The sequence below is a fragment of the Galeopterus variegatus genome, unplaced genomic scaffold (assembly GCF_000696425.1).
Source record: "Galeopterus variegatus unplaced genomic scaffold, G_variegatus-3.0.2 Scaffold3075, whole genome shotgun sequence".
NCBI lineage: Eukaryota > Metazoa > Chordata > Mammalia > Dermoptera > Cynocephalidae > Galeopterus > Galeopterus variegatus.
The window spans coordinates 80,476-108,371 of record NW_007729186.1 but is presented as its reverse complement, the minus strand read 5'-3'; the positions used below and the strand labels follow the sequence as shown (position 1 = coordinate 108,371).

Genomic DNA, 27,896 nt, shown 5'->3' with positions numbered 1-27,896 from the left:
GGGCAGTGGCGGGTACGGTTTCCGGCGGGGCGGGAGTCCCGGCCACTGCTCGCTCCGCCACCCGTGCTGGGGGCGGCGCTTAAGACCTGCCTAAGCGACGGCTGGGGGCAGGACGATCATAGGGGGCCGGCAGATCTTGTCCCCTTAATAGCACGGTTCTGTTCTATAATTGGGGGCGAGTGGGGTGAGAGCGAGGGGGACACTGAATTCGTGTGTTCCTGCGCGCGCCAGTTCACTGCCCCTTCTCGCTGGCACGTGTGGGTACAGTGTCTGGCTGGGGCTAAGTTCTTTCTGCACCCCTGTGCTGCCCGTGGCCTCAGAGCCAGCCCTTGCGCCTAGTTTGAGGCCCGGGCCCAGCAGTGTTTACAAGACGGCAGGCTTATCCCTCCTCTCCCGGGGGGAATTCAGGGCCTTTGCTCAGCTGTGCTTTCTAGGAGCGCTGAACCCTGGCTTGACCAAACAGCTCGTTTCTGGCCTAGATGCATTAGGAGCAGTCAGGACTGGGAGGGCGTTTGGCGAGGCTGTGGCTTGGGGTAGGGAGCGATGAGCAGGGCTGATTGCGAGGGGTGCTGGGGCAGGCTTGGGTAATCAGTAACCCCTCTGCACACTCTCCCAGAGACAGAGGCCAGTCTAGGCTTGACCCGTGATTTTTCAAGCAAACACGGCCCCTTCCCTCTCTGACCCCAGAGCTCAGAGAGTTTGTCAGTTCAGCCCCAGGCAGTGCGATTTGGGAGATTCCAGCAGATGACAGAGAAAGGGGAGCCTCCCAGGAGCTCAGCTGTACCTACCTGGCCCTTTCAGAGCCACGGAGGTAAACACTGGGTTCTGATGCCTTGGCTGACGTCTGGTTGCCTGGATACATGGACTAGGCTTATCAGCCACTGCAGAAGGGCTCTGTGAGAGACCTCTCCATTGGTGGATGATGCAGATCTCTGCTGCCATCTCTGTAGCCATCAGAGCAGAGGGAAAGAGAGGGACCAAGTCCCATCAGTCCAGAGACAAACCGCATTTTCAGAAGGGAGAAGAAGAGGGACTTAGAGCACTGCAATGCTTCACCTGTCTCGTGCTGCAAGGCCCAACAAGCCCACCTGCTTGTAGGAAGTATTTTTAAAATGCAGATGACATTTGTTCAGTAACAATGCAGTTTACTGAACTGTCCCATTGGCTCCTCACAATGATCTGTGAGGTAAAGGTTCTTGTCCCCTTTTACCCATGAAGCCAAGAGAGGTGAGTGCCACACGGCCACCTGGCTGGTAAATGGCAGAACGAGGGCTTGAACAAGCCCTGCCAACTCAACCCAGGGCGTCCAGTCTGCAGGCTGCCTCATAAAAGCTAAATTAATCTTCTTCACATTCTCCCCCAAGACCGTATTGATTGTTTTCAATTCAGCACTATCAGTTTCTGCCCTTGGGTGGTTCTGTTTTAGCAACCTAGGTTCTGGGATCCCTTACCACTTTAGACCTGTATGCTTCTTCCTAAGAGGCAGAACTGACCCTTGCTTCCTTGTATTTTCTGAGTTTCCACTCATGGCCCAAATTGTGCCATTTTGGGCTGCCTTGAGGGCACTTTGCACAGTAGGTAAATAGGGTGGGGCACTGGGTTTGCCAGGTGCCCTTGGCCAAGTTACTTCCACTTTGGGACTGAGCTCTGTAGCTCCGGCTTTCCAAGCTGCTAGAAGAGAAAAGAAGATGGAAAATCTGAGGACCTCGGCCTGGCAGCTCAGGACCAGAGGCTGCATGGGAGTGTGACTGAGTACCTAACAGAGGTAGTGCCAGTGATTGTCAACTGCACTGTGGCTAAGAATCGCCTGCAAATTTGTTTTAAATGCTAGTCCCTTCATCAGGCCCCAGGGATGCTGACACACAGACCATACTTCAAGAATGCTGCCTGTGCTGTCACTGACTCGGGGTGGGGGTCAGAGATCAGTGGACAAGTCATTTCCTCTCTCTAGGCCTGTTTCCTCTTTAGTATATCTGAAAGTTATGGAGGGGCATGGGGGTGGATAGGATAAAGTAGGTAATAGAAAAAGCAAGGTCGGACAGTGTGCTGTCACTGACTCGGGGTGGGGGTCAGAGATCAGTGGACAAGTCATTTCCTCTCTCTAGGACTGTTTCCTCTTTAGTATATCTGAAAGTTATGGAGGGGCATGGGGGTGGATAGGATAAAGTAGGTAATAGAAAAAGCAAGGTCGGACAGTGGGGGGTACTCTTTTCTTGAAAGGTTGTGTCATACATTGGCACTTGAGCTTGATTCTGTTTTTACGCCATCATCAACACAATGGATCTCAGTGATGGGGGGGCGTTGTCTGTAAGGCTTTGGGGGCAGGGGTGGGGGAGGAGTGGTTCTCAGTCCCAGTGATATGCATTACACTTCCTTTGGAATTTTCTTTCTCTGAATGAAGCGTAAAACTCACCTGAGAACTTGTCAGTGAACAAGCCCAGACCCCACCTCTTGGGCAGGGCGCCACCCTTGAGAGCTCCCAGTCTCCTGCTTAAAGACCCAGTGCCCTTTGATTGGTCACCGCTTCCAGAGCAACCAGTGGAAGCTGGTTAAATTCCTCCAAAGATGTGGGGCCCTCTCTTTTGACCTGTAAAAAACAATGCCTTTGGGCCTGTTTTTTTCCTCTTCTAGGCTGGCAAAGCACACAGGCTAAGTGCTGAGGAGAGGGAACAGCTGCTGCCTAACCTGAGGGCTGTGGGGTGGAACGAGCTAGAGGGCCGCGATGCCATCTTCAAGCAGTTCCATTTCAAAGACTTCAATAGGGTATGGCACCAGAGTGGGGCAGTTTTCTGAGGCTGGGGCTGATGGGATCAGACTCCAGAGCTTGTCTCCTGTAAAGTCCTGTTAGCCAAGACTGACTCTCAGACACTACACTAATTCAGCTTATTTGGACACTGTGCCAGTGGGGAAATTAATTTCCCTAAATAACTGGGAAAGTGTCATCCTTGGGGATTGGAGAATAGGAAGATGGGTCTTGAGCTCTCCCTACCTGGAACTTTTAGAAACAAATCCTCAGAGGAGATGGTTTAAGTAAGAAACAGATGGACATCTGAAGATATTTTAAGATAGCCAAAAGATTGGCCAAGACTATAAACCTCTTGTTTCCACCTTGTTAATGATCCTAGTAACAAGATTTTGTTCCTCTGCAGAAACAACCTCTAACTCACAGCCCAGAGCCAGTGGCAAAATGTCAAGGGGGAAATGATTAAAGTTAGAGGGATTTCCCTGTAGGAAGCTAGTCCATCCTCTTACGTCTACCGTCTAGGCCTTACACTGGCCATAAAAAGGTGCCCAGGAGTCCTTTCTCTCAGAACACTAACCTAGGTCTCACTTCACTTAAATAGGCTTTTGGGTTCATGACAAGAGTGGCCCTGCAGGCTGAGAAACTGGACCACCATCCTGAATGGTTTAACGTGTACAACAAGGTGAGTGATGTCGTGTGCCTCTATTGTGCTCTGCCCCCATCTGAATTCTGAGAACTCCAACTCATTCTGAAGGCCTCTCCATCTTCTTCCTAGAATTAACAAACATCCCTGGGAAATAGTCAGTCTCACTACAAATTAAAGAAATGCAAATTAAACACTTGTGAGATACTTGTGGTTAAAACAGACATTAAGAAGGCAAATCCCAAGAAAGGAGTGGCTGTGGGAATCAAGCACTTAATCATTGTTAATAAAGCTCTAAGTGGCTTTAATCTTTCTGGAAGTATGGAAGAATGAAAAAATGATAAACTAGGACTGAGATACCCATGCAGAGCAAACAGATCAGACTGTCTGCTTAATGAATTGGAAGTCATTAAATGCCTACCCTGTGCCAAGACCTCTGCTGGACTCTGTTTACAGAAACATTAAGGGTAGAAGAGGCTATCTATAAATGGATAGCATGTAGGAGTTGGCATTGGTTTTTGGTTTTGTCTTTAGTTTTTAGGTTGCTCTTGTATTTGGATGTTTTATTTTTATCCTATAGCAGTAGTCACCGTTATTTTTGAAAAACATCAAAGGGAAGATGTAGGAGAAGACAGTTCCGCACTGTTGTTATAGATGTGTCAGGAAAATAGTCCCCAGGAGAGACTGTAGGGAGTGGCTGCTCTTCTGGAGCTTAATGGGGCTGAGCCCAATGGCTGGTGACTCTCTCCTGCTCTTAAGTGAAGTCAGTGGAATCAGCTGGCCCTGAATTTCTGGTTTTGTTTCAGGTCCAAATCACCCTGAGCACTCACGAGTGTGCCGGCCTTTCAGAACGGGACATAAACCTGGCCAGCTTCATCGAACAAGTAGCAGTGTCCATGACATAGACCCTGCCCTTCCTCTTTCACTTCCTCAGGGGAAAGAGGTGACTGAAGTTGGAATCCGGGGAGGGAAGTGGAGAGTCCTTGGCCTCGAGAGTCTGATGCCTCCATGTAGGGGTGAGTCCTTGCTACGGAAAGATGCCAGCGTCACTGCCAGCACTAGAAATTTAGACCTTTTAGCATGCCACTGTCTGCATCCTCGTGGTTGTGTTGTTACACTGATTTGAGTAAGCTCTCTCCTTTCTTTGCGACTTCTAAGCAACAGTAATGATTTTTTCTCCAGGTTGTATCTTCCTCCCTTCCCAAGAAACTGTGATAGACAGTGAAATAAAGTCTTAGAACCCAGGACCCTAAAGTAATCCCCATCCTATGTGACGGAAACACGTGCTTTTATGCCTCAAATAAAACTATTGTATCACTTGGTCTCTGGCTCTAGAACCTTCTTTTCCATGGCTCAATCCAAATTCAACCAATAGGCATTTAAATGAAAGCACTTACTCTGTGTAAGATACTGTTCACTGTACTGGGGAAAGGAAAAGACCAGACCACCCTGCCTTCAATTTTATCATGTAGGGGAATGAAACAGGATGAATTAAGGTAATGCTAGATGGCAGGATAAGAAATTAGCTAAGGGAACATAAAGAAATGATTAATGGTGACAACAGCAAATCTGGAGGCTTTCATTTGAGTTATGCCTCAAAAACCTGAGTAGGATTCTTCAGAGGCAGAGATGGCTGAGGGAGCATCATGAACACAGGTAAGTGTATGTAGGGCATGTGTACTATATGCATAGTGGGATCTAGATCTAGAAAGGCAGTCTGGGCAAATTATCTTCCTGGCAGTGATGGCTAATTTTTGTGTCAACTTGACTGGGCCATGGGGTGCCCAGACATTTGGTCAGACATCCTAGGCGTGTCTCTGAGGGTGTTTCTGGATGAGATTAACATTTGAATCAGTAGACTGAATAAAGCAGTGGGCTTCATCCAATCAGTTAAAGACCTATATAGAACAAAAGGGCTGACCCTCTCCCAAATAAGAGGCATCTCCTCCTGCCTAACCGCCTTGAGCTGGGAGGTTGGTCTTTTCCTGCTTTCAGACTCAAACTGAAATATCCGCTCTTCTTGGGCCTCAACCCTACAGGCCTCCAGACTGGAACTATACCGTCAGCTCTCCTGGGTCTCCAGCTTGCCAACTGCATATCTTGGGACTTGTCAGCCTGCAGAATCACATGAGCCAATTCCTTTTAATAAATCTTTCTTTATGTGCATATTTGTTCTGTTTCTCTGTAGAACCCTGGCTAATATACTGGCCTATCCCATTAGATAAGGAGATTTCTAATCCTGATGGTTTATGTAGTTTCTTAGAATCTTAGCAAAGGTCTCAAGGGGCTTGTCTGCTTTTACTGTACAAGAGAGAAGACACAAGGCACAGCTTAGGAGTTGACAATTTACCACAAAGCATTTAAAGAGCTGGTTTGTACAGGTCAGTTCCCCAGCCAATAACTCAAGGACATAATATTCCTACTGATGTGCCATGACTAGAAGAAGGGGACACTGAGAGCTGTGTCATCTCCATGCCAGTGTGAATACCACACAAATATCATTTTACATATGCCATGACAGAGAAATGGGGAAGCCCTTCTCCCAATAATTCTTACCTATGATTCCTAACCTGAAGTACCACCTAGGTACTAAACTGACTTGCAAATGCCAGGGTCACTTGGAGCAGGCATCTAGCAATGTCACAAACCAGTCAGCTTGGATGGGTCAGTCCTCCAGGAAGGGCCAGAAAAGAGGCAGAGGTTGGTGGTTGAGAAATAAGCATACTGTGGGGCCAGCCCCGTGGCGCACTGCTATAGTGCACCGCTTGGGAGCGCGGTGGCGCTCCCGCCGAGGGTTCGGATCCCACATACAGACCGGTTCCCGCTCACTGGCTGAGCGAGGCGCAGGAGCAACGCCGAGGGTTGCGATCCCGTTGCCGGTCCCGGTCCGGTACGGGCGCGACACTGAGGGTTGCGATCCGTTGCCGGACACGGAAGCTGAAAGCCAAAATGAAAAGCTGGATTACCTGAATGGCAGCCTTCAAATCTTGACCAACCCTTTGGAAAGACTTCTCATCTCTTATTCATAATGCAACAAGATGCCCAACAGTTACATGTGTGAAGATGATCTGAGGAGCTCTATCAGCCCCTAAACCAAATGCAGCCCTTGAAGTCAGTGTCCTTTGGTTAGACAGAGCCACATTCCCTGCTGGCTGGAGACCACCCAGATGGCTCAATCCATCTTGTAAGCAGAAGTGGATGAAGATGGCAGAAAACCTAAGACAGGGCCCTTGCTCTGAGGAATTAATGACCTGAATTCCAGACCTCCCTAAAACAGGCATGGCCACAGTTCCTGGTGTAGAGACCAATCAGCTACCTATGAAAGTGCTTGGAACTTAGCTGCATTGTTGCTTGCCTGTTGGCCCAAACTATAAGTGGGCGCACACAACCATCTCATCACAAGGGGGTGACCTTTCGCCAGCAGTCCATTCAAGTGCCACCATATGTGATCTGTGTGTACGTGCACGCGCAAGGAAACAAATGAACCATCCACAGCGATTACAATTGGGGACATTTAATTATTTAATTGCTTTTCAAGGGATTATTGCTGCAATCAGAAAGGGAGCATTGAGTTGGGAAGGAGGAGGTTAGAGAAGACAGAGGATTTAAAAGAGGCAAGTACCATTTTCCAAGTATAAAACTGATAACGTTAAAAGTGACATGGCAGTATAATCACACGACTACTTATTTCTAACGCAGAAACAACACAACGGTTTTTTTGCAGAGGCCAATGTGACATCTGCTAGCAACATGATACTATCAAGATATTATCTCCACCTCTGCCACAGATTAGGTATTACTACATGCACACGCGCACAAATACACTCAAAGTGAAAAGCCTGCAAAAGTGTTAAGTCAAACTAAGGCTCTTAATCATAACAATTAAAGTGGTTACAGTAGGTCTTTTTGAAAACCACCACTGCCCCTTGGCGCCAATGTTGTCACAGCACAGAGGAAGTGAGTGGCTCAGGAGTCTGGTCCTGGGAGACCAGGACTGGAAGCACTGGCATACTCTAGGGCACATGCTTCTCCATGTTAGCAACCAGCAAGTCACAGTGGTTCCTGCTGGGTGGTTCTGGGTCCCTGGGTCTCCTCCAACAGAATGCAGTAGAGACCCGAGGTGATTCGTGCACAGCTCCAACAACAGCTATTCTATCAAGGAAATGCCCGCCTGTTCAGCAACTGGGAGGAAACATATGACTCCCATGTCCTAAGGATCTCAGCCTCTCCCTCTGACATACACACACACACACACACACACACACACACACACACACATACACACACACAAACATTAACCACTCTTGGAACCCACAGGACACTGCAGAACAAGCTGGAGGAAAACACACACACACATACATACCACACCAACCCTACAATAACATGGCCAGTTATTGGGTAAGAAGTACAGTGCTAAAGAACATGTCAGACAAACATGCTAAGGAGCTTGAGGAAAAGTCTGGTAGTCTTGGCTCTACTGGCCAGCATTCACAGTGGGAGAGGCTAAAGGATACCAGTGTGGAGAGGCTGAATATTCAGGAGTCCCTGAGAAGGGGAAAGGAACAGAACAAAGTTTCTCCTGACTGGTCCTAAGAACCTCCCCTACCCAAACAGAAACCTCAAAGACTGATCCATTTCCCCTAGGGCCTTGGCCAGGAATAGCTCACTGCTCACTGCTGAAGAGGAAGGCACACAAGATGATGTCATTAGAGCAGGACAGCGGCCCAACCTGGACCAGGGCCCCAAGCAAGGGAGAAGAGGGTAGGAAGTGGGTGCAGGGTTTGGTCCTGTCCCTGTACCGCCCTGAGCAACTAGTCTTATGAAGGAATTCCAGGCCCTAGGCCCCAATGGCTGCTTGCCATCATGCTTTCCTATTCCAAAATGTTTATCTCATCTAACTCTGCTCCCTTTTAGCCAAGGCTGAGAGGCGCCCAGTACCTGAGGCTAAACTGACATAGTACCTTTGGAAGCTGAAGAAAGGGGGAAGAGGCAGAAAGCACACACTAATGGTGAGAGAAATTTTTCCTTGCTATGGGGACTCTCTTGCGATCTCTTCACATCCATCTAATGTAAGTCAAGGCAACTTGTGAAGGTGCTTCAAGCTGTTCCTTCAAGCAAACATATTCTCATTACATGATGGCTTCGAGCAGTGGGGGAGGGGACAGCCAACACCACATAACTGAACCTGGGTGCTCATTCTACTCTGGTGCTCAGATAAGTTTAGAAGAGGACCTGCTTTCTGCTCATCCCCCGCCCAGGTGAGGATCCCGATGTGCTCTGACCACTGCCAATCCAGGCAGGCAGCATCATGGCCAGAAAGTCCTAGATTCTCTGGAAACAATGTTCTCTCCCTAGCTCATGGAAACAAGAACAAACCAGTGGGAGCATCCATTCAAACAAGAATCTCCAAAGATGGTGGCAACAAAGTGTCAAATGGGAGTCCACTACAAGCACAGAAGAGGACCAATGGACTACTCCAAACCCCACCTTGGGAGATGGAGAAGATATGCTCGACCACTCCAGTCCTGCATAACAGGAAACAACTGCTTGTTCCATCTGTGCCCAGAAAAAATAAAGTGAGTTGCAATGAAAGTGATTCTAAGAGAGACAGCTAACCTACTCTTGAGAGGAGGGCTGAAAAAGCCTCCTGCTTAGAGTACATCTAATATTCACCTGGGGAAACATCTGTTACATAAATGCTTCCTATCTAACTACCCAAAATATCTGCCTGAGATAACAAAGAAACACTTTTGCTATCTCAAAAACTGTACCCCAGCTTCCCTAAGGAATCAGGACAGGTCAGAACCACCATGCAATGATTAAGTGAAGATGAAAGCCAGAGAGGTTAGTGAAGGAAATGGTTAAAACAGTTCCTAAGGTAACATTTAAAACAAGGGCAAAATCATAACATAATGGGATCCTTCAGGGTCTTCAAATTAAAAACCACAAAAGGATGACAAAAGGAGGAACAAGAATCCTGAGGATCAAGCTGTCTTGTGGTCTATCTTGTTGTCCTCTATGGAGCAAGACCAGATGTCAAAGTTGTATGTGGCCTCTTCCATCTCTTCCATACCCCCAGAACCTTCTGAAGGCCAGAAGCCCCTAGAAAGGATCCAAGCTCAGTGGGGTTTTGGAGAACCATTCATCTGGCTATCTTGGGTTATAATGTCTGTGCTGTACAAACTGTCCAAGTAGGCCGAGCACAATTCCACAACCATGTTCCTGTCAATGGTTGCCTGGGCCATGCCATAGATGGCACCCTGTAAATCCAATCAAGGGTATGGCATTAGTGATGATGGGTGTAGGAACAAGAATAAAACTGTGGCTATGATCCCCTTCTTCACTAGGCCCAGCTTTTCATGTGTGCCGCCCCCACATTCCCACCCCAGGCATCATTCTATCAGAAAAACAGCTGGCACAGTAAAGCTTTCACAGGTACTTTCCAGTCTGCCTTCCTGCATAAAGGAACTATCCTATGAGATTTGCTGTAGAAAACTCTAGAGAAAACACGTTTATTGCCTTCCCTGTGTCAAAATTTTCTTTTCAAATAGACACTACCACCACCCGCTTTTGCACAGCAGTTTCTAATTTATAAGGCACCTTATATATAGTGTGTCTCATTTGAGGCTCCCAACGACCCTGGGAATGGGTGAGGCAGAGATCATTAGCTCCGAGTAACAAATAAAGAGAGGTTTACGGATAACGGGCAGAGGCAGGAACAGACTCCAGGTCATCTGATTCTTTCATACCCTCCATCAACACCTACATTTCCAAGAGAAGAAAAAACTCCATGTGTCCCTACCTTTCCTGTGGTCTTTGCTTTAGGATTCTTCATGATTTGGGTGACAGATTCCCGGATGTCCTTTAAGAACTGTATGGCTACTCGCTTCCGGGTATGTACTAATGTGATGCAGAAATGAATACTACAGGAGAAAAAGATACAAAGAAAGAAAGAGAGATGAACCTTGAAAAAAGAAAAATAATTTCTAAAATAAAGCAGTCCCCAATACAGAAATTTATTGGTTGCCTCTTCATATTATTTCTGATAAATGTAGTCATTCAAGCTGTGCCCAGTCCTGGGAATCAGGGCTCTCAAAATACTTGTGTTGTCATGCATGGACAGCATCAGGGCTTCTCAGCATGATCAAGAATCATCTTAAGAGAATTAACACAGTTGGCTATCCTGTCCCCCACTCCCAACAAACTGTCAATCACTATTCCTTCAACCATGTGACCACCAATGGGACACTTTTATTAGATGATAAGCCCTCATGGAGAAAGGGGTCTTGAAGGACTTCAGAGCAAAGAAGAAACTCTCACTCATCCTGGAGGGAAGATGGGGTTGAAAGGAATTGTGAAGCAAAAAAGGGATAGTCCAGATGGGCTTGGCAATGGCACCAATATGTGACAGGATAAGCTGTACATAGAGGACGATGAACAGACCTACTCAGATGGAGTGGAGTATTCATTTAAAGGCGTCATAGAACATTAGGTTAGAAAAGCATGTTAAAGAAGACAGGAGCAGGCCTCGGGGTTGAAAGGAATTGTGAAGCAAAAAAGGGATAGTCCAGATGGGCTTGGCAATGGCACCAATATGTGACGGGATAAGCTGTACACAGAGGATGATGAACAGACCTACTCAGATGGAGTGGAGTATTTATTTAAAGGCGTCATAGAACATTAGGTTAGAAAAGCATGTTAAAGAAGACAGGAGCAGGCCTGAATGATTAGAGACCCTCTGGAGGGTTTTGAACTAAATATTACACAGATAAATGAGTATTTTATAAGAGCAACCTGATGGCTGGGCACAAGACAAATCAGAGAGTACAAAGGCTAGAGAAAGAGTGGGAAAAAAACCTCATGATGGACCACAGTCTCAGGAAACTGTCACCTAATCTGCCAAAGTTTAAAGCTAATGGCTTTGTTCTTTACATCTAATAATTCCTGTTGGCAAGACAGAAATCCCGTAGATGGAACAGTTGCTATTAAAGTGCTGGGCTGTAGCAGTCAAACTCTGTACTTCAGGTTACCTTGCTATCCAAAGTCTTCAAAAGTCATGGAGCAAAAAAAAGGAAAAAGGTTCTCCAAGCTTACCTGGGTGGGAACTGCAACTGGTTCAAGCTCCACCCCTTAGCGGTCATCAGGTTAAATAGTCGGTAGATGTCGAAATCACGGGAGCCCAGAGCAATGACTGACAATTGGGGATTGCCCAAAACAAAGATGCCTTTGATATTTTCCAGTCTTAAACAAACAAAAAAAGCAGCAAAAAGGAAATTCAGGCACATATATTCCTCTGCTCATCATCTCTTTAATCATCCAAGTCTCCCTTATAATGCAATCTAAACTTTTGGGGCTTTAGTCTTCTCATCTTCTAAAATAAGAAAGCTAGACTGGGATTAGTGGTTCTTAAGGAGACCAGAATCACAAACGAAACATTAAAGATATTCCAGGGCCCAAATCCCATCTAGATCTAGTGAGTCAGAATCACTGGTTTCTAACCTGCCTACCCAACTCTTCAATGATGACATTCCCCTAGAGAAACCCAAGGCATAAAGGATGTACTAAAAAAATTCCTGGAAAAATAATACTTCCATCTCTACAGTTCTAAAAAATCATGTATGTAATCCCTAAAGCAAGAAATGGTACAGCAGTTCTCAACAGATGGCCCCATCAGTACCATATGAGGACCTTTTTCAAATAAGACATGCCTACTGGCAGCTTTCCTTACCCTTCAAGGTTCTGAAAAAGCCTCCCCAATCCCAATGAGAGTGAGAGACAGGCAGGTAATACACTAACAGAGACATCAGACAAAGCATGCAGCCAGTTCCAGCCTTGGCTTAATCTCATCACCCACCCTTCCCCATTCCTTCTGCCCTGTTCTCAATTCTTTTTTATTTCACTGATTCTCCAAGTATGAATCCTGGACCAGTAGAATCAGAATCTCCTGGAAACTCACTAGAAATGGAAATCCTCAGACCCCATCCCAGATCTACTGAATCAGAAATACTAGAAGGCAGGACCAGCAATCTGTGTTTTAACAAGCGTTCCAGGTGATTAGGGTACATGCTCACGTCTGGAAACTACCGTCTTAACCACTAAACTGTACATCAGCACTGGGTAAGAGTGCCAGTTGTTAAAACATCCTTAAGAGATGAGCTGACCTACAAATGAAACCCCTGTCTCTGAAGACCCTCCAAAAGTCACAGCAGAGGAAGGGAGCTTATCCTCCTAGGCCAGCACCACATTCCTAAGCCGCAGTCCAGAACCTTGGTTTCTCAGGAGACGGCAAATGGGCTAGGGCTATGGGTACTTAGCCAGGCAGATGCCCTGAGCCTACTAGCAAGAAAAACAAGAGACAAGGCAGAATCCCAGTCTTCCACACATACTCTGACTTGAGGAAGCGAGTCGTTTTGATGATCTGTTTGGTAGCTTCAACATAGCCGTTCTCACCGAAGTGCATCAAGGCAGCCCAACAAGCTGCACTAATGCCACCAGGCCGTGAGCCTGCGATGTTTGGGGAAGCGTAGATGCCACCCTGCCAATCTGCATCAACGAAGTACTGATAGTTCCTGTACTTCTTGTCACTGTATAACACCACTGAAGAGCCTTTGGGGGCGTAGCCATACTGAGGGGAAGAAGCGGACAGGTAAGAGTGCAATTCTGTCTGGCATACCTTGTCCTCCTGCTTTCTCCATAAAGACGACGAGGAAGCCCCCCAGACAGGCATCTACATGAAGAGGTATTTTGTATTTGACAGCCAGCTAGTTCCAAAAACAAAGAACACAAAAGAATTTCATTTATAGCCCTAGAATAAGAACTTTGTACCACATGAGGAGGTGGGCTATAAACACAAGGCTATTTTGCACTGTCTTCTATATTTTAAAAAATTGACCACTTTTGATATTCTTAACAAAGTTTACCTCTCCAATGTATTTAGCCTTCAAAATAATTCATCTGAAAATGGATATTTATATTTATGTTTAAATATGCATGACCTCAAATTCCTGGCAAAATCAAGCAGGAAATGAGTACCTTAACAAAGTTTACCTCTCCAATGTATTTAGCCTTCCAAATAATTCATCTGAAAATGGATATCTATATTTATGTTTAAATATGCATGACCTCAAATTCCTGGCAAAATCAAGCAGGAAATGAGTACAGCTATGATCTAGGCTATCTCTGGAAAGGGTAAAAGGTCCTGCTTTAGTAACTGCAGGATGGGGAGGAAAGGAAGAGGTGCTGTGGGGCAGTAAGTGGAATACTACCCTCTTGTAGACACGTTCCTAAATGCAGGTTATTTCCCCATCTGAATCAAAAAGTCAATACTATTGCAGAATATGGATGGGGAGGAAAGGAAGAGGTGCTGTGGGGCAGTAAGTGGAATACTACCCTCTTGTAGGCACGTTCCTAAATGCAGGTTATTTCCCCATCTGAATCAAAAAGTCAATACTATTGCAGAATATCCAGTTTAAAAAAAGGCCTCAGCCTTGTATTATCCCTCCCCTAGAGCAAAAACTGGTGACTTTCGGAGGCTTCAAACAGAGCTATGTGGCTTACCCTAGAACTGATGAGAGCTATTCATCACTACTGTGGTCAAACCTAAAATCAAAATCGCTTCTATTTGCCAAGCATTGCATCATTAGATTCTATTTTGAAATCTCAAGTTGACTGCCATAGTAGCCCATTTCTCTCATGTACCTTGGCCACTTCAGGGACAGGATCTATCACACCATGAGGAAACTGTGGGACGGAACAGACAAGCATGGCAGTGTTCCTGGAGATGGCTCTTCTCATTGCCTAGGGATTTAAAGTTTAAAGAAAAATGAGAATTTATGTCACAACTTCTTTTCTGCTGCCAAGAGCAATCTGGGCTGCTGGCTTAGAGTTCCAGTTCCACTAGTGCACCCTCCTTCCCCACTCCAACCTGAGAGAAGACTGCTTCCCTACCATGGTGTCAGGGTACAAACAAGTCCAGATAGGCCCATTTGGGGAAAACAGTCTGAGAGCACAACATGAGAACAATATGATCACTGTGGGGGTGAAAACAATATTGAACTAAGAGGCATAAGAGCCAAATGTGAGTCCCAGCCCCATTACCTTCTAGCAGTGAACCCTGAGTAGACTACTTAACCTCACGCAGTCTATTTCCTCATCTGTGAATTGCACTAATGTAACAGCTTCGACGCCCTCCCTGGACCGTCATAAGGCTCAAATGTGATCCTGATAGCACTTGGAAACTAGAAAAATCTATACAAATGTGAGGCATAAAAAAAATTACTATTATAACAACAGTGGTACTAATTCAGTCCAATCAAAACCACAGTGAAAGTCCTGGGGCAAGTTAGTCTATGCACATTTTACAAATAGAGAAAAGAAAGGAAAGTGATGGTGTTAAAAGCAAAACCCAGGTCTTTAAAGTTTCAAGTGAAGGAATAGATCGTCTCCCTTTCATAACTCATGAATCTGTGAAAAGACTGAAGCTGCAGTCACCACTGCCAATGGCAGTTTTTGGTATTCTGGCTACTACAGCAAAGGTATCAGAGCCCATCTAAGTGTGACTGGAAAAAGCTAGTCAATGAGCCACACTTGCTGCTTCTCACAGCTCAGGACAGGCAGCGGCCTCCCCGAGGAACTCACCCGCACATCCACTTCCATCACCTTGGTCAGTGGGACCCACACCATCTTCATCCCAAAATAACTGGCTGCTTTGTTAAATGCAGCATGGGCACTTTGGGGAGCCACACTAGGGAAAGGGAAGAGAATAATGAAATTCAGATCAAAACAGGATACAAGAGAGAACACAGTTAGCAGCTAATCTAAATCACTAGGAATAAATCTCTGATTTTTTTCCTCAAATTATTTTAAGTGTTTATGTTGTTTTACTTTTCTTTTTAAGCACAAACAAAAAGAGACCAACTGATACTCTGTAAAAATCTTCTCCCTGCTATTTAGGGAATCATTTTGGCAATATGAAGAAGAACTCAGAAGTAATCCCACATGGAGGGATCCAAAGCATAAATTAGGGCCGAAAGGTCAAAGTTAAGGAACAGGATTTGGTACAGAGCAATGTGAAGTAGAGCTTTTCTGTGGTTGGCTATCCAAAGACAGGTACCTCATGAGAAGCAAGCTTCTTGACACAACACATGTTCAAGCAGAAATGTAAGACTGCTTGGCAAGGATGTTAAAGCAGCGGTCAAGCATCAGATCAGTGGTCCTTTTCAACTCTGAAAGACCATGAACCTAAAAGAAACTAATCCCCATTTCTCCTACACATTTGGAAGTAGTATTTCAAATAGTGCTGAAAGAGGAAACAGAGTCATAGGTAAATATTTGCTTTCAGACTTTCCTCAATTACTCCACTCTTACGACTAACCTGTTCCCTTTAATTTCTATTACTGAGTAAGTACCAAGCTCTGAAGATTTATGTATGAAGAAAGGCAGCCTGATTTATTATTCTCTTAGGCTAAGTATAAATCACAGCACGAGACCAAGTGCAACAAAACCTCTTTAGTCACTAACACTTGTGGGTAAAACATTAATCCCAAAGATTCAGTATAAACACTGTACGAGGAGAGGGTCTAGAGAAAACTATGCAATCAAACATCCAAATTATGTCCATGGGTGGCAATGTAGGAAAATCTCAAAAAGACATAAAAAAATTTTTCTTCCCAGATAACAGCCCTCAGACTGAAATTTTCCTAGTGAGCACCCCAAGGCAGTCTATAATACTTAAGTAATTTTACTGAACTAAAAAAGTAGAGACCTTTCCTTAGGCTCCAGATAATTTACTATAAACATCACAGGATTCAGAGATGTAGTCCTCTGTCACTTTTGGAAAAAAGATCTCATTCTTGCTGGTAAGATATACCATGTATAAACTTGGGGGGCTGGGAATAACCTTTCAAATAACTGGCTGATCAATTTAGAATTTTGCCAAATGTGAGAGGATAAGGGTAGAGTGGTTGGGTCAGGTCAGGGGGAAACAGGACTAGAATTCCCAGAAGAAGAGAAGAGGCAGGAAAGTAGATCATCATCAGGCTCAGTTTCATACAGCAGTACTCCAAACAGACAAATCTAAAAGGGGGAAAAAACAGCCACGCATACGTACATTTCTGGAGTTTTGATTCCCTTCTCTAAGGCAAGGTCTCGATAAGCTTTGCAGGCCAACAGTATGCTTTCTGTTCCTCCAGAAGTCACCTATAATAAAGAAGAGATGCCATCTCTGGGAGGAAGTTAGGGACAGATATCAGCATGCACTTCCTGCCCTGATCTTGACAATATTTCATGCAGAAACAGATAAGGACTTGGATGTACGCTACAGGGCTGATACTATACACAGCAGATAAAACTGCTATGTCTTCCAGAAGAAAAATTTGGCTTTGTTGGCTAAGCCCAATCTTAATTCAAGAGAAGAAATGAAAACTACTAAATAAGTATGGGCAGAAGCTCAGTACATTCTGGACAAATGTACATTTGCCCAGATCACACCTGTTCGCAATCCACTTACATTTCCATATTAATTTGTCCATTTTCAGATAGAATAGGGCATTTTATGCCATTCAAAAGCATCAGAACTATTGATTTTAATTTAAATTTTCAATGCCTGTTGAAGAATGTGAAATTGTGAAGTTACAATTCTAGTAAATTGTGCAATCATTAGAAAATCAAGAAGAGACATTCAAACTTCCCAAAGTGAACTTGTGATTTTGACAAATTTGAAAGATTGAGAAAAGCAGAAGTTTCTACTTAGATAGAAGTTGGGTGCCTTACCTATCTGAAATAAAAACAAAAATCCTAATGTTTTTAAATAAAATAAAATGTTTTCCTGAAGTCAGGCCTAGCCCCTCTGATAGATGAATTCCTTTACCAGAGTTCAAACAAAAAGATGCAGAGGTCTTTTCATTCATCCTATTTTCCTCGCTGGACTACAAATTAATGAAGGTGGGGCCCAATCTGTTCGTGACAATATTCCTAGCACCCAGCCTAGTAGCTGATGCCCAACAGACCCTCAATGGACATTTCCTGATGCCTGACTTGACTCTTAGTAAACTGTGACTAACACAGGTATGTCATAGCCACTTTACTATCTTTGGATAATATCTGAGAATAATTAATTTCAAAACAAACAAAAAGACATAACACTGAGCTAGTTGTACATCTTCTTAGATTTACCATCTCTGAAGACTCATACAATCTTACACAGACTTTTCATTTTACAGGTAAGGAAACTGAGTCCCTGAGAGATTAAAGTGATTCACTCAATGTTATACACTAGCATCTGTTGATAAAAAGTAAAACTTTCTATGTTTGGTATTTGGTGTAGCTTAATATGAGATGGAATGAGAGAAGGTGATTATTGAACTTTCCTAAAATAATATCCACATAAAGTACAAAAATACCATTGTACCCAAACCTAGTGGTCAGGAGTTAACATGGAAAGTTAGCTGAGAAAAGTTAAGTGATTTTTTGACTCAGAAAATCTTCATGAAACATGTGCCCATCATCCACAAAACAGTGCATTAAACTTGGGCATGGCACACTTATTTGCAGGTCTCTGCACTGCTGTGCTGGAGAAGACAAGTGCTTTACATTTGAGGTCAGCTCTGCAAATCAGCAGCATGTCCTGTGGCTTAGCATAATACCTCAGAAAGTCACATGAGGAGTCAAACCAGCAAAGTCCAAGTCTCTAGTGTGTCAATTTCTTAGTAATGTCCAGCAATGACCTAAGAAAAGATATTCCCAAATTCCTAGTCACCCTCTTCAAGTATCCTATTTTTAGTCCAATAACTAATCAAATCAACATCATTATTTGTTAGGCAAACACTAGTATACTTTTAATTTTAAAAGCAAGAATACCTACATTCTGCTTCTAATTTTTATTTCTGATCCACAAGTTCTGTGTTTGAACCTGTTACTCTCTCAGAAATTTAATTGTGATGTAAGGAAATGGAGGCCTCGGTAACTACTTGTTAACGTTATTCAACTTCTTTCAGCATGTATGAAAACTCTCACTCTAACATATGATATGTATTTCAGAAAACAAGAGTAGAACATGACCTACTTGGAAAGTTTTCTTTCAGACGCTGTTTGGACCTGATGGCATTTGCACAAGCCAAGAACGTTTCACAAGGCAACCTAACGTCTTTTAGAATATGAAGTCACCTCTCGTCCATTTTAACTGAGACAAATGAAGTTAATAAAATGAAAGACAGTTTAAGGTTGAAGAACAAAGAACAAGAACAGCTTAAGACCCTTAATTGAGAATCATCGAAAGACTGCTTAGGCATTTGGCCTTGTCTTCTTGCTTCCCACCCTCTGAACACTGAACTCTTTCTTCACCAAAAGCAGCTCATCAAGCGAGAGATAAAGAGATACACAGAGACAGACAGACAGACAGACAGACAGAGTGACTAGTGGGGAGAAGGGAAGACGTAAAGGGAGAAGGGAAGACGTAAAGGGAGAAGGGAAAACATAAAGAGAGAAGGAAAGAAGGGGAGACATAAAGGGAGGGACAGAAGCAAGAGAGAGAGACACTCATAATACCAGAGCTATCAGTCATCTTATAAAAGTCTAAATATTAGGAGAGACTGTGAATCAGACTGTCCTTCTCCTGATCCCTGGCATATCCACTAAAGATGATTGTAATGTGAGAGAGATGGTTTAAATGCAGCAATGAAAAAACCCCTAGGGTTTTTTAAATAGGTAGACGTAGTAGTTACACAGCATTGTGAATAGAATTAATTCCATGCAATTATATGTTTAAAAATGTTTAAAATGGCAATCCTTACATTATATATGTGCTACCACACACACACACACACACACAAATACACACACACGCAATCAAAAACAAAAAAGAAAAAGAAAAAAACCCTAGAGTTGGACTTCTGGGTTAAGATGGAAAACTGAAATTACTTCACAGATTTTCTCTAATACACACACACGCAATCAAAAACAAAAAAGAAAAAGAAAACAACCCTAGAGTTGGACTTCTGGGTTAAGATGGAAAACTGAAATTACTTCACAGATTTTCTCTCCCCCAATGTCTGAAAAAATGAGCAAAAAAAAGCAGTGAAAATCTGCAATACCAACAACCAAACAGGAAAGAGAGATAACTTAATGCAATACACTTCAAATACTGGCAGTCAAAAAAAAAAGAGAAAGAAAAAGCACAGCAGGAAGCAGAGGTACAGCAAAATGCAGTTCCTAATCTGCTCTGAAAATTCTACTGGGGAGTCAGCAAAATCCTGAGAATTCTCATTAATACCTCCCAAATCTTCAGAGAAGTAAGCAGAGGGGGTTTCCTTATCTTCTTCTTCTGATCAGTGAGTGGTAAGACATGGCTGCTAGGGAGAAACGAGCAAAATGCGGAGAGAGAACATCAGGAGTGACTAGAGTATAGACTTCAGGGATACAAGATGAATTAAAGAAATAATCAAAGCTCAAAGGGAATATATCACTCTCTTCCATCTAGGCAGAGTGAACTCCAATAGGTAACTTTTAACAGAATCTCAGAACAGACCCAGATATTCTAATACAGACAGAACAAAGCTTTGGCTGAGCACTGCTCCCAACCAAATGGTCTCAGACAAGAAGTCATCCACTGTGCATCAGAACAAATGGAAGGTCTGAGGAGAGCCACCCCAGGATGAGCCAAGATGAAAGAAAATAGCATGGCAACCATACAAACATCCTAAAAAAGGAGGGGAAGGAGGTAGTATGTAGCATGCAAAATAAAAGCCAACTCAGAAGGAAACAAGCTAAGGAACAGAAGGAAATTCCTTATAACTCTTTCTCACTAGGACAATAGCATAAGAACATGAATTCAAGAAAACAAAGAGTTCAAAGACTGGACGATCAAACAACAGAATGAGACTACAGACCTAAAAAAACAAAGTAGCAAAGAGCTCCAATATAGAACTAATAAATACATTAGGAACAGCAAGGAACGGAATCAACACTATTCAAATAAAAATACTGACTCGGAAGGAAAGGTTTGAGATAAATTTAGTGAATCCAGATAAAAAAAGGTAGAGATTGAAAGATCAGTGCCACTCCACACTGGGAAAACGAAATAAAAATACTGACTCGGAAGGAAAGGTTTGAGATAAATTCAGTGAATCCAGATAAAAAAAGGTAGAGATTGAAAGATCAGTGCCACTCCACACTGGGAAAACTGTTCATCTGGCCAGTCAGAGACAACCAAAAGGCTTTAGAGAATGATTAGGAAGGCTGGAAATCTGTGAAATCATATGAACAGCTGAGTAATCTAGAAAAAATGTGAGGAAGGGAAAATTCAGGGGAAAGGGGCTTTCAAATATACAAATGTCTGTCACAGGGAAAAAAAAACAATTGTAGAACATCTATTTCCAGCAATATAGATTATATACCTTAAGCAACCCTCTTAACTAAAATAACTACAAAGTTTGATAAAACACTCTTAAAATTTTTTTTTACATCTATCACTGAGCTAACATAAAGAAATATACTAAACCTTCAAACAAAGCAAAATCAAGAATCCTGCAAGACAGGTGAGTGCCAAAGCTAGCTTTCATCCTAAGGGTGGTGCCAACCCCTGGAGACCTCCAGCTCCCACATTAACAAATGCACAGAATATTAACAAGGAGATGAATTTAGGGCCTGCCCAAGTAAGGAGGTCTGGTAGAAGATGGTTGAAAAAACCCACACAATCTTAGGTGTACAAGAAAGAAACCCCACTAGCGCAGAAGAGGATAAGAAGAAAAATTGCTTTTTTCAACCCTGATGCTTAGGTCAAGAAAAATAAGAATCTCTCGAGAATATATATAACAAGACAGCTTTTATGTGAGTTTCTGGTCTGAATTCACACTACCTCCACAGTACAGAATGACAAGCTGAAAATTTGACTTAAGCTGGTTCCAATGTGGTGGCAATCCCTAGCAACTCTCCATCAACTGGCAAAAGGAATTACATATCTTCTCTGGAAGAATTTAATTTCAATCTAGGCCTCAAAGAATCTCTATAAATTAAGTTCCCAGAAAAGTGAGGGGCTCATATGGTTTAAAACAAATCACAAATATAAGGATGAGACACCATGCATCAAATGAGCAGAATCATACAGGTTAGGCTCATTGATATTAGAATTATCAGACACAGAATATGAAATATTTATGTGCAGTATATTTAAATAAACAAAATATAAGCCAAGGAAAGGGATTAAAAAGAACCAAACAGATTGGGGTGGGAAAAACCCAGAATGTTCAAGAATAAAAAATACAGTAAATAAAACTTAAAAGCCCAATGCAAGCACTAAAGAGTAGATCAGATACCACTGAAGAGGGAATTATTAAAACCCTTCTAATTGTCGCCCAGCTCCAACAATTTTCAACTCATAGCCAATCTTTCATCTTTCAAACAGCTTCCCCAGCAACCATTGCTACTGAGAGTATCAGTTGTTCTAACAGTTATACCTTTACATGTTATCTATTTTCTCTAGCAGCTCTTAAACACCAATTAGACGTGTGTTAGCCCTTCTCACTGTATCCTTCATGTCTCTTAACCTCTCTTTTCTACTTTCTATTTCTTTGACTCTCTGAATTGCATTCTAGTTAATTTTTTTGGATTTGTCTTGTTCCATAAGTGGGCTTTGGAACCATGTAAATATTTTACACAGTTTTAATTGAACCACAGCTCTTTGAAAAAATGGCTGAATCTAGGTCTGGAGTAGGAAATGTATAAGGCAAGACTGGAATATTTTGTCAAAAAAAAAAAAACATGGGAAAAAAGGAAGCTTTCAAAGACTACTTGGGTCATGTAAAAGGACTCAGGAGCCAAAATGATGATGCTCCCACTGGCCAAAGATGAAGTAACTTGAGCATCGATATGAGTAACAACTACAATGGAATGAAGCACACACAGTGTTCTATAATTTATCCACTCTACTGTTGATAGACATATGAACTATTTCCAGCTTTTAGCTATCATGAATAATGCTGCTACGACATTCACATACGTATGTCCTGATACACCTGTTCTAATTACTCTAGGGTATATCCTGAGAAGCAGAATTTCTGGGTCAGAAGATATGTGTATCTTCAAGTTTCCCAGGAAAGACCAAGCTGTTTTGTGGCTGTTTCCCCTATGATCTCTTAAAGTTCATAAAGAGTCTAATGGCACAGGAGAATACCTACCTACTATATCATCATGTCCCCTCTGTAAGTCACCCCATTCATCTAAATACCATAAGAAAATCTACTGCTGCATTATGGTCGGTTCAGTTTTTAACAGTTTCAAAATTTTGTTCTGAAAACGAATGCCAGGAATACCACTTTTGCTAGCTACACTTAATATTTGAACATGTTGATTTTCATGGTGCCAACATATTAAAACAAACAAAACAAAAAACAGTTTGCTGGAAAACAAAAAAGAAACTAATTATAAAATGTTCTTTACTTCAGATGGGCCCTCCACTAATTAAATTTGCAGACTTTATAATGATTGTAAAGGATCTGATAGGATTGGTACCTCTAGGTTACCATTACAGCATACTGTTAAATCTATCTATCCTACATAAGCTGAAATTTAGTTTTGTCTAGAGTAGGCAATGTCGGTTTGTAGTGACAAATCTAGACAGAAGTTTATCCATTACAGTTTAGGAAAACTAACAACTATCTACTTGAAAGAACTGGTGAAACAAGAAATCCTCATGTGTGTCTTTAAATATAATGATACTCCACTTTCTTTATTCCTAATACCAACTAAATGAGATTCAGCTTACAGCAAAATAGTAAACTTCCAGCTCAGGTGAAACAAGAAGTATATCAAAAAGACTACTATATGGTTCAGCAAAATTATACATAGATAAATGGGTGGGTAAGTAGGTGTGAGTAGGTGGGTGAGGAAAGAGGGAGGGAGGGAGAGAGGGAGGGAAGGAAAGGAGAGATGTGGTAAAATATTCATATTTAGTGAATCTAGGGTGTTCTTTAAACTATCCTAGCAGCTTTATGTAGGTTTAAAGTTTTTCAAAATAAAAAGGTGAAGAGAAAAAATATCTAGAAGAATATATACCAAAATGTTAATACTCTATGGATTACAAAATTACAAGTAACATTTTAAAATTGCAGTTAATCTGGATCTTTCTATAATGATCACATATTACTTGTGTAGTAAAATATTTTTAATGAATTCTATCTTTAAAAAACAAGACTGTTGGAAGCCACTTGCATATACTTACACATCCACAGGAATCTGGTCCCCCATTGAACAGGGAACAAGTTATCCTCACAATTTCTGCCTCTATCTTACGAAGTCCTGGGAAGATATCTGGATGCAATGGGTTACTCCATGCAAAATCTCCATAAGCCTATAAAGAAAGGCAAGCAGATATGAAATAAGACTATTACGGTGTATATGACAAATAATCATGCACTAAATGAAAGTGTCTAGGTATTAGGCACAACACTAGGAACCAGAAAAAAGGGTAAGATATGTTCTTCAACCTAAAGAAGATCAAAATATAAATCATAATTTCCTGTACTACCTGAGTATCAAATCACATGACTTAAGATGTGAAGGAGACAGCAAATAATTTTACAATGTGGTAAGAGAAAAAGTATAAATGTAGTAAAAAACATACAGACTATAACACCAGACAACCCAGTTTGAAGTCTTAGCTTTGCCTATCACTTTCGCTGTGTAGGTCAAATAACCTCTCTGAGGCCCAGTTTTTTCATATGCAAAGGAAGTTATGGTACCTAACTTTTAGGGTTCCAGCAATAATTAAATAACATAATGCTTGCAAAGCATTTAAGAGTATCTGGCACAAAGCAGTTATTGCTATTGAATACAACACCAGATTTATGTACATAGTGCTAAGGGACCCTGAAGAGGGAATAACTAATATCCTGAGTGGTCTGGAAATGTCGGTTGAGTGGAACCTTGAGAGATGAATAGGAATTCATCATTTGGAACAGGTGGAATGAATGAGGGGAAGAAAACAATGATAACAGCATGACATCTTTAATACAGAGAAAAGGCAGGATTAGTGTTTACATGGGAAAGTAATAGGAGAAGTTAAAAAAAGTAGGTGGGAGCTGGCTTATGAAGGAACTTGTATTCTCTGCTCCATAAGAAGCTTGCGTTTCATCTGACAGATAACATGAAGCTACTGAAAGATTTTAATCATAGAACTAAGATCAGAGCATTATGACAAGACTTAGCTAAACAAAACAGTAATACTTAGTAAGGTGTGAGCAGTTTCATAATTATAATAATCAAACACAAAAACCCAGATCATCAGTACAACCCCAATTTTATATGACGAAGTGGGGTTTCGAAAGTAAATTTGATCAGAAATGAAAGAAACCAAAGGCAATTCTAAAGACAGCAAAGAATGAGAACTCTTTAAAGTATAAGTGAGACTATTGCTCATCTCAGGTCATGCGATTTGATATTCGGGTAATACAGGGCATTATGACTAAGTTTCCGCACCTTGTCTCTTCTTACCAAACAAAATCTGTTTAACCACTAATAATTTCAAATAACAGGACTACATTTCCAAGTAACCTGCCTTCTTCTATACAGGGCAACTACTGGTCTGGAAACATAAATAACATTTTACTTTTTTACAGATTAAAGATGTTTTTGACAATATTATCCATATCCACCTATGTTTGGGTGAAGAGAAACTTTCTAAACTTTTAGGGTTTTAAGAATAAGCTTTCCTTGCATGCTGAAGTGTTTAGAGTGAAATTTACTAATAGCTGCATCGTACTTTGAAATGATAAAAAAAAAAGATGGCTTTATAGATGGATAAAATAATAGATGAATAGAAATGGGATAATATAAATACAGTGAAATGTTAATTGTAGAATCCTGGTGTTGGGTATATGGATGTATGCAGTATGATTCTTTGTGTTTTAAATTTTTCAGAATAAAATCTTAAAAGGAAAAAAAAAAAAGAATAAGCTTTCCTTAAGTAATTTTTTAAATTACAAAAGGACAAAAAAATGAGGTCCTGTAAACTAGCACAGACCACACACGCTTCCCTCAAGTACTGGACATTCACCTTCACAAGGAGCTCAGTGAGATTCTCCTCCCCACTGTACACTGCTCCAGAGGCTCTCCCTTCTTGCCACTGGACATCTGTGGAGAAAGTTAGGGTCACTGGGTCAGTAAGCGGGAACCTCCAGGAAGAAAGTTAATAAAAATAGGGAGGAAAAAGAAACCTCTGGGTACAAAAGAAAAAAATTGTTGAGTGGAAACCCAGTGGTGTTCTTCTATTAAATCAAGAAAGAAAAAATTTTAATAAAGAGCTATCACAGAAAAATAAAGATGAAAGATCAACCATTATTGTCAACAGTGTGAAAAACACATGAATAACATCAAAGTATAATAAAGACAGTCCAACAATATGCTGTCCTCATCCTCAACTGCCTTCTAACAGCAGAAATATTTTCCTTTGTCTACGCTTAAATCTGTTCTCTGTATGGCTTTAGAGTGATCCCTTTCTGCAATAGCTTCCTCCTTATCTCCCTAAACAGTCATAGGAAGTATGGGAACTGTTACGACAGAGGTGACAGAAAAGCACAAGACAAAAGTGTGAAATTTCAGTACACTATCATCAGATCTGGAGCCAAGGGACAAACCACGATGAGATATAAACCATTAGCATCCTGGTCTCAGGGGAAACCCACACAGAACTAGGCACTTGCTTTCAGCAGCATATGTTGTAGCACTCAGGATGAGGAACACAGCCAACACTGGCAGAGGAGAAAGGCTGCTGACCAGAATGTAAGATCAGGTTTCCCTCTTCCTGTCCGAGGTGCTCTCCCAGAGACATTCTACATTATACCAACAAATCTGTTGATGTGAGTGTCTCAGGTCCTTCTGCTACAACATGGCTGTGCCCTACTGAAAATGGGTAATGAGAAAGCTATTACGGAAACACACGAACTAGAAAAACTGCATGTAGCCATGGACTCTCCAAAGCAAAGATCTTCAGCTCTAACAAGAGAGCAGAAGGCTGAACAGTAAATCCACAGACAAATCACTCATTCTCACAGCAATCTGCCAAGCTCTGGCTTGCTGCCACTTTGATTTTCATTCCTTTCCTTAGAGGACTCTGCTTTGTATCATGTATGTCTCCAGACTACTGTCGGCGACCTTTCAAAAACAGGATACGTGGTTTCATTTCCTCTTCTTTTGCTGGTGCCAGAGAGCATGGAAATAGACAGTGACTTAAAAATCAAAGGAAAGGAAATATGGTGGCAGCAACCAACGGTCATTCATAATCATGGAAACCTTTAATATACAGGTCTTAGAATGCAAACCCCTGCTTTATGTCATCTACATCCTAGACTATATCTAATTTTGCACCATCCAATGTCAAGAATTCAACACGTCAATCTGAAATCTTAAAAGGTATTTGTCAAAATGTAATGTAGTATCCTGGATTGAATCCTAGAATAGAAAAAAAGACAGTAGTAAAAAAACTGGCGATATAGAAATAAAATTTGTAGTTTAGTTAATATTACTGTACCAATGTAAATTTTTAATTTTGACAAATGTACCACAGTTATATAAAATGTTAACATCAAGTGAAGCTGGGTGAGGTACATATGGGAAAGCTTTATATCATCTTTGCTACTTTTCTTTTAATCTAAAATTATGCCGAACTGAAAAGCTTATTTTAAAAAAAATTTATAATATGATCTTAATCTGTAATAAACACGCGTGTGTTTGTGTTAGTAATAATAGCAATAATAGTTAACATTAATGGAGCACTTACTATATGTCAGGTAATATATAACATTTACGTGTATAATCTCATTTAACCCTCATAATCATCCTTTTGGGTAAGTACTGTTCTTAGCATCCCAATTGTAGAAATATAGAAACTGAGGCATATGGAAATAACTCATCCAAGGTCATACTTTAAATGGCAAAACCAGGATGTGAATCCAGACTGATTCCATGAGTTACACTCTTCAACATTAAGCTATATCTGTTGTATTTATCCTTCCCATATGTACTCACGCATATATGTGTATACACACAAAAAAAGCACTATTAACATTCTGACATATAGATAGATCTAGATGTAATCTATTCAGATAGATAGATATACACCTATATAGACAGACAGCTCTATCTTTATCTATATAGACATAGATACATGTCACTTGTATTTATCTTTTGATGATAGGTTTATAGTGACTTTTTATTTTCCTTTGTGCCTTTACACAGATTTCACAATTTCTACACGAATCTATCTTTCATTTATATTACATATATTCTCTTATTCTCTTTTTCTAAACACAAATTTATCTGTTTTATTATACTTACAAAAGAAAAGAGTCAACATCCACTGCCTTTTGAGATCTGCTTGCTTTATAGATGAGAGGTGAATTTAGACATAATTTTTAAAATATGAAATTCAGCCTTTCAAATAGGGAGTGGGCCTCCTGAACACATAAATACCAAGGATGAGTTATTCTTTTTTTTTTTTTTTTTTTTTTTTTTTTTTTTTTT

General features: G+C 41.6%; 2 protein-coding genes across 2 annotated transcripts in view; one reads left to right on the top strand and one right to left on the bottom strand.

The window, feature by feature from the left end:
• Positions 1-1,212: 1,212 nt before the first annotated feature.
• PCBD1 (pterin-4 alpha-carbinolamine dehydratase/dimerization cofactor of hepatocyte nuclear factor 1 alpha) lies at positions 1,213-4,708 on the top strand. Its single transcript, XM_008583901.1, has 4 exons — positions 1,213-1,227; positions 2,632-2,763; positions 3,345-3,425; positions 4,193-4,708. The coding sequence occupies exons 1-4, from the start codon at positions 1,213-1,215 to the stop codon at positions 4,289-4,291; spliced, it is 327 nt and encodes a 108-aa protein (XP_008582123.1). The 3' UTR covers positions 4,292-4,708.
• A 2,176-nt stretch (positions 4,709-6,884) lies between these two features.
• The window catches only part of LOC103599741 (sphingosine-1-phosphate lyase 1-like), a 66,783-nt gene continuing 45,771 nt past the window's right edge, over positions 6,885-27,896 (bottom strand). Inside the window, 10 exon segments of the mRNA XM_008583900.1 lie at positions 6,885-9,646; positions 10,189-10,309; positions 11,481-11,627; positions 12,773-13,066; positions 13,068-13,147; positions 14,085-14,183; positions 15,024-15,129; positions 16,495-16,583; positions 23,599-23,727; positions 25,432-25,508. Of these exon segments, the coding sequence (XP_008582122.1) occupies positions 9,506-9,646; positions 10,189-10,309; positions 11,481-11,627; positions 12,773-13,066; positions 13,068-13,147; positions 14,085-14,183; positions 15,024-15,129; positions 16,495-16,583; positions 23,599-23,727; positions 25,432-25,508 (1,283 nt within the window). The 3' untranslated portion in view covers positions 6,885-9,505.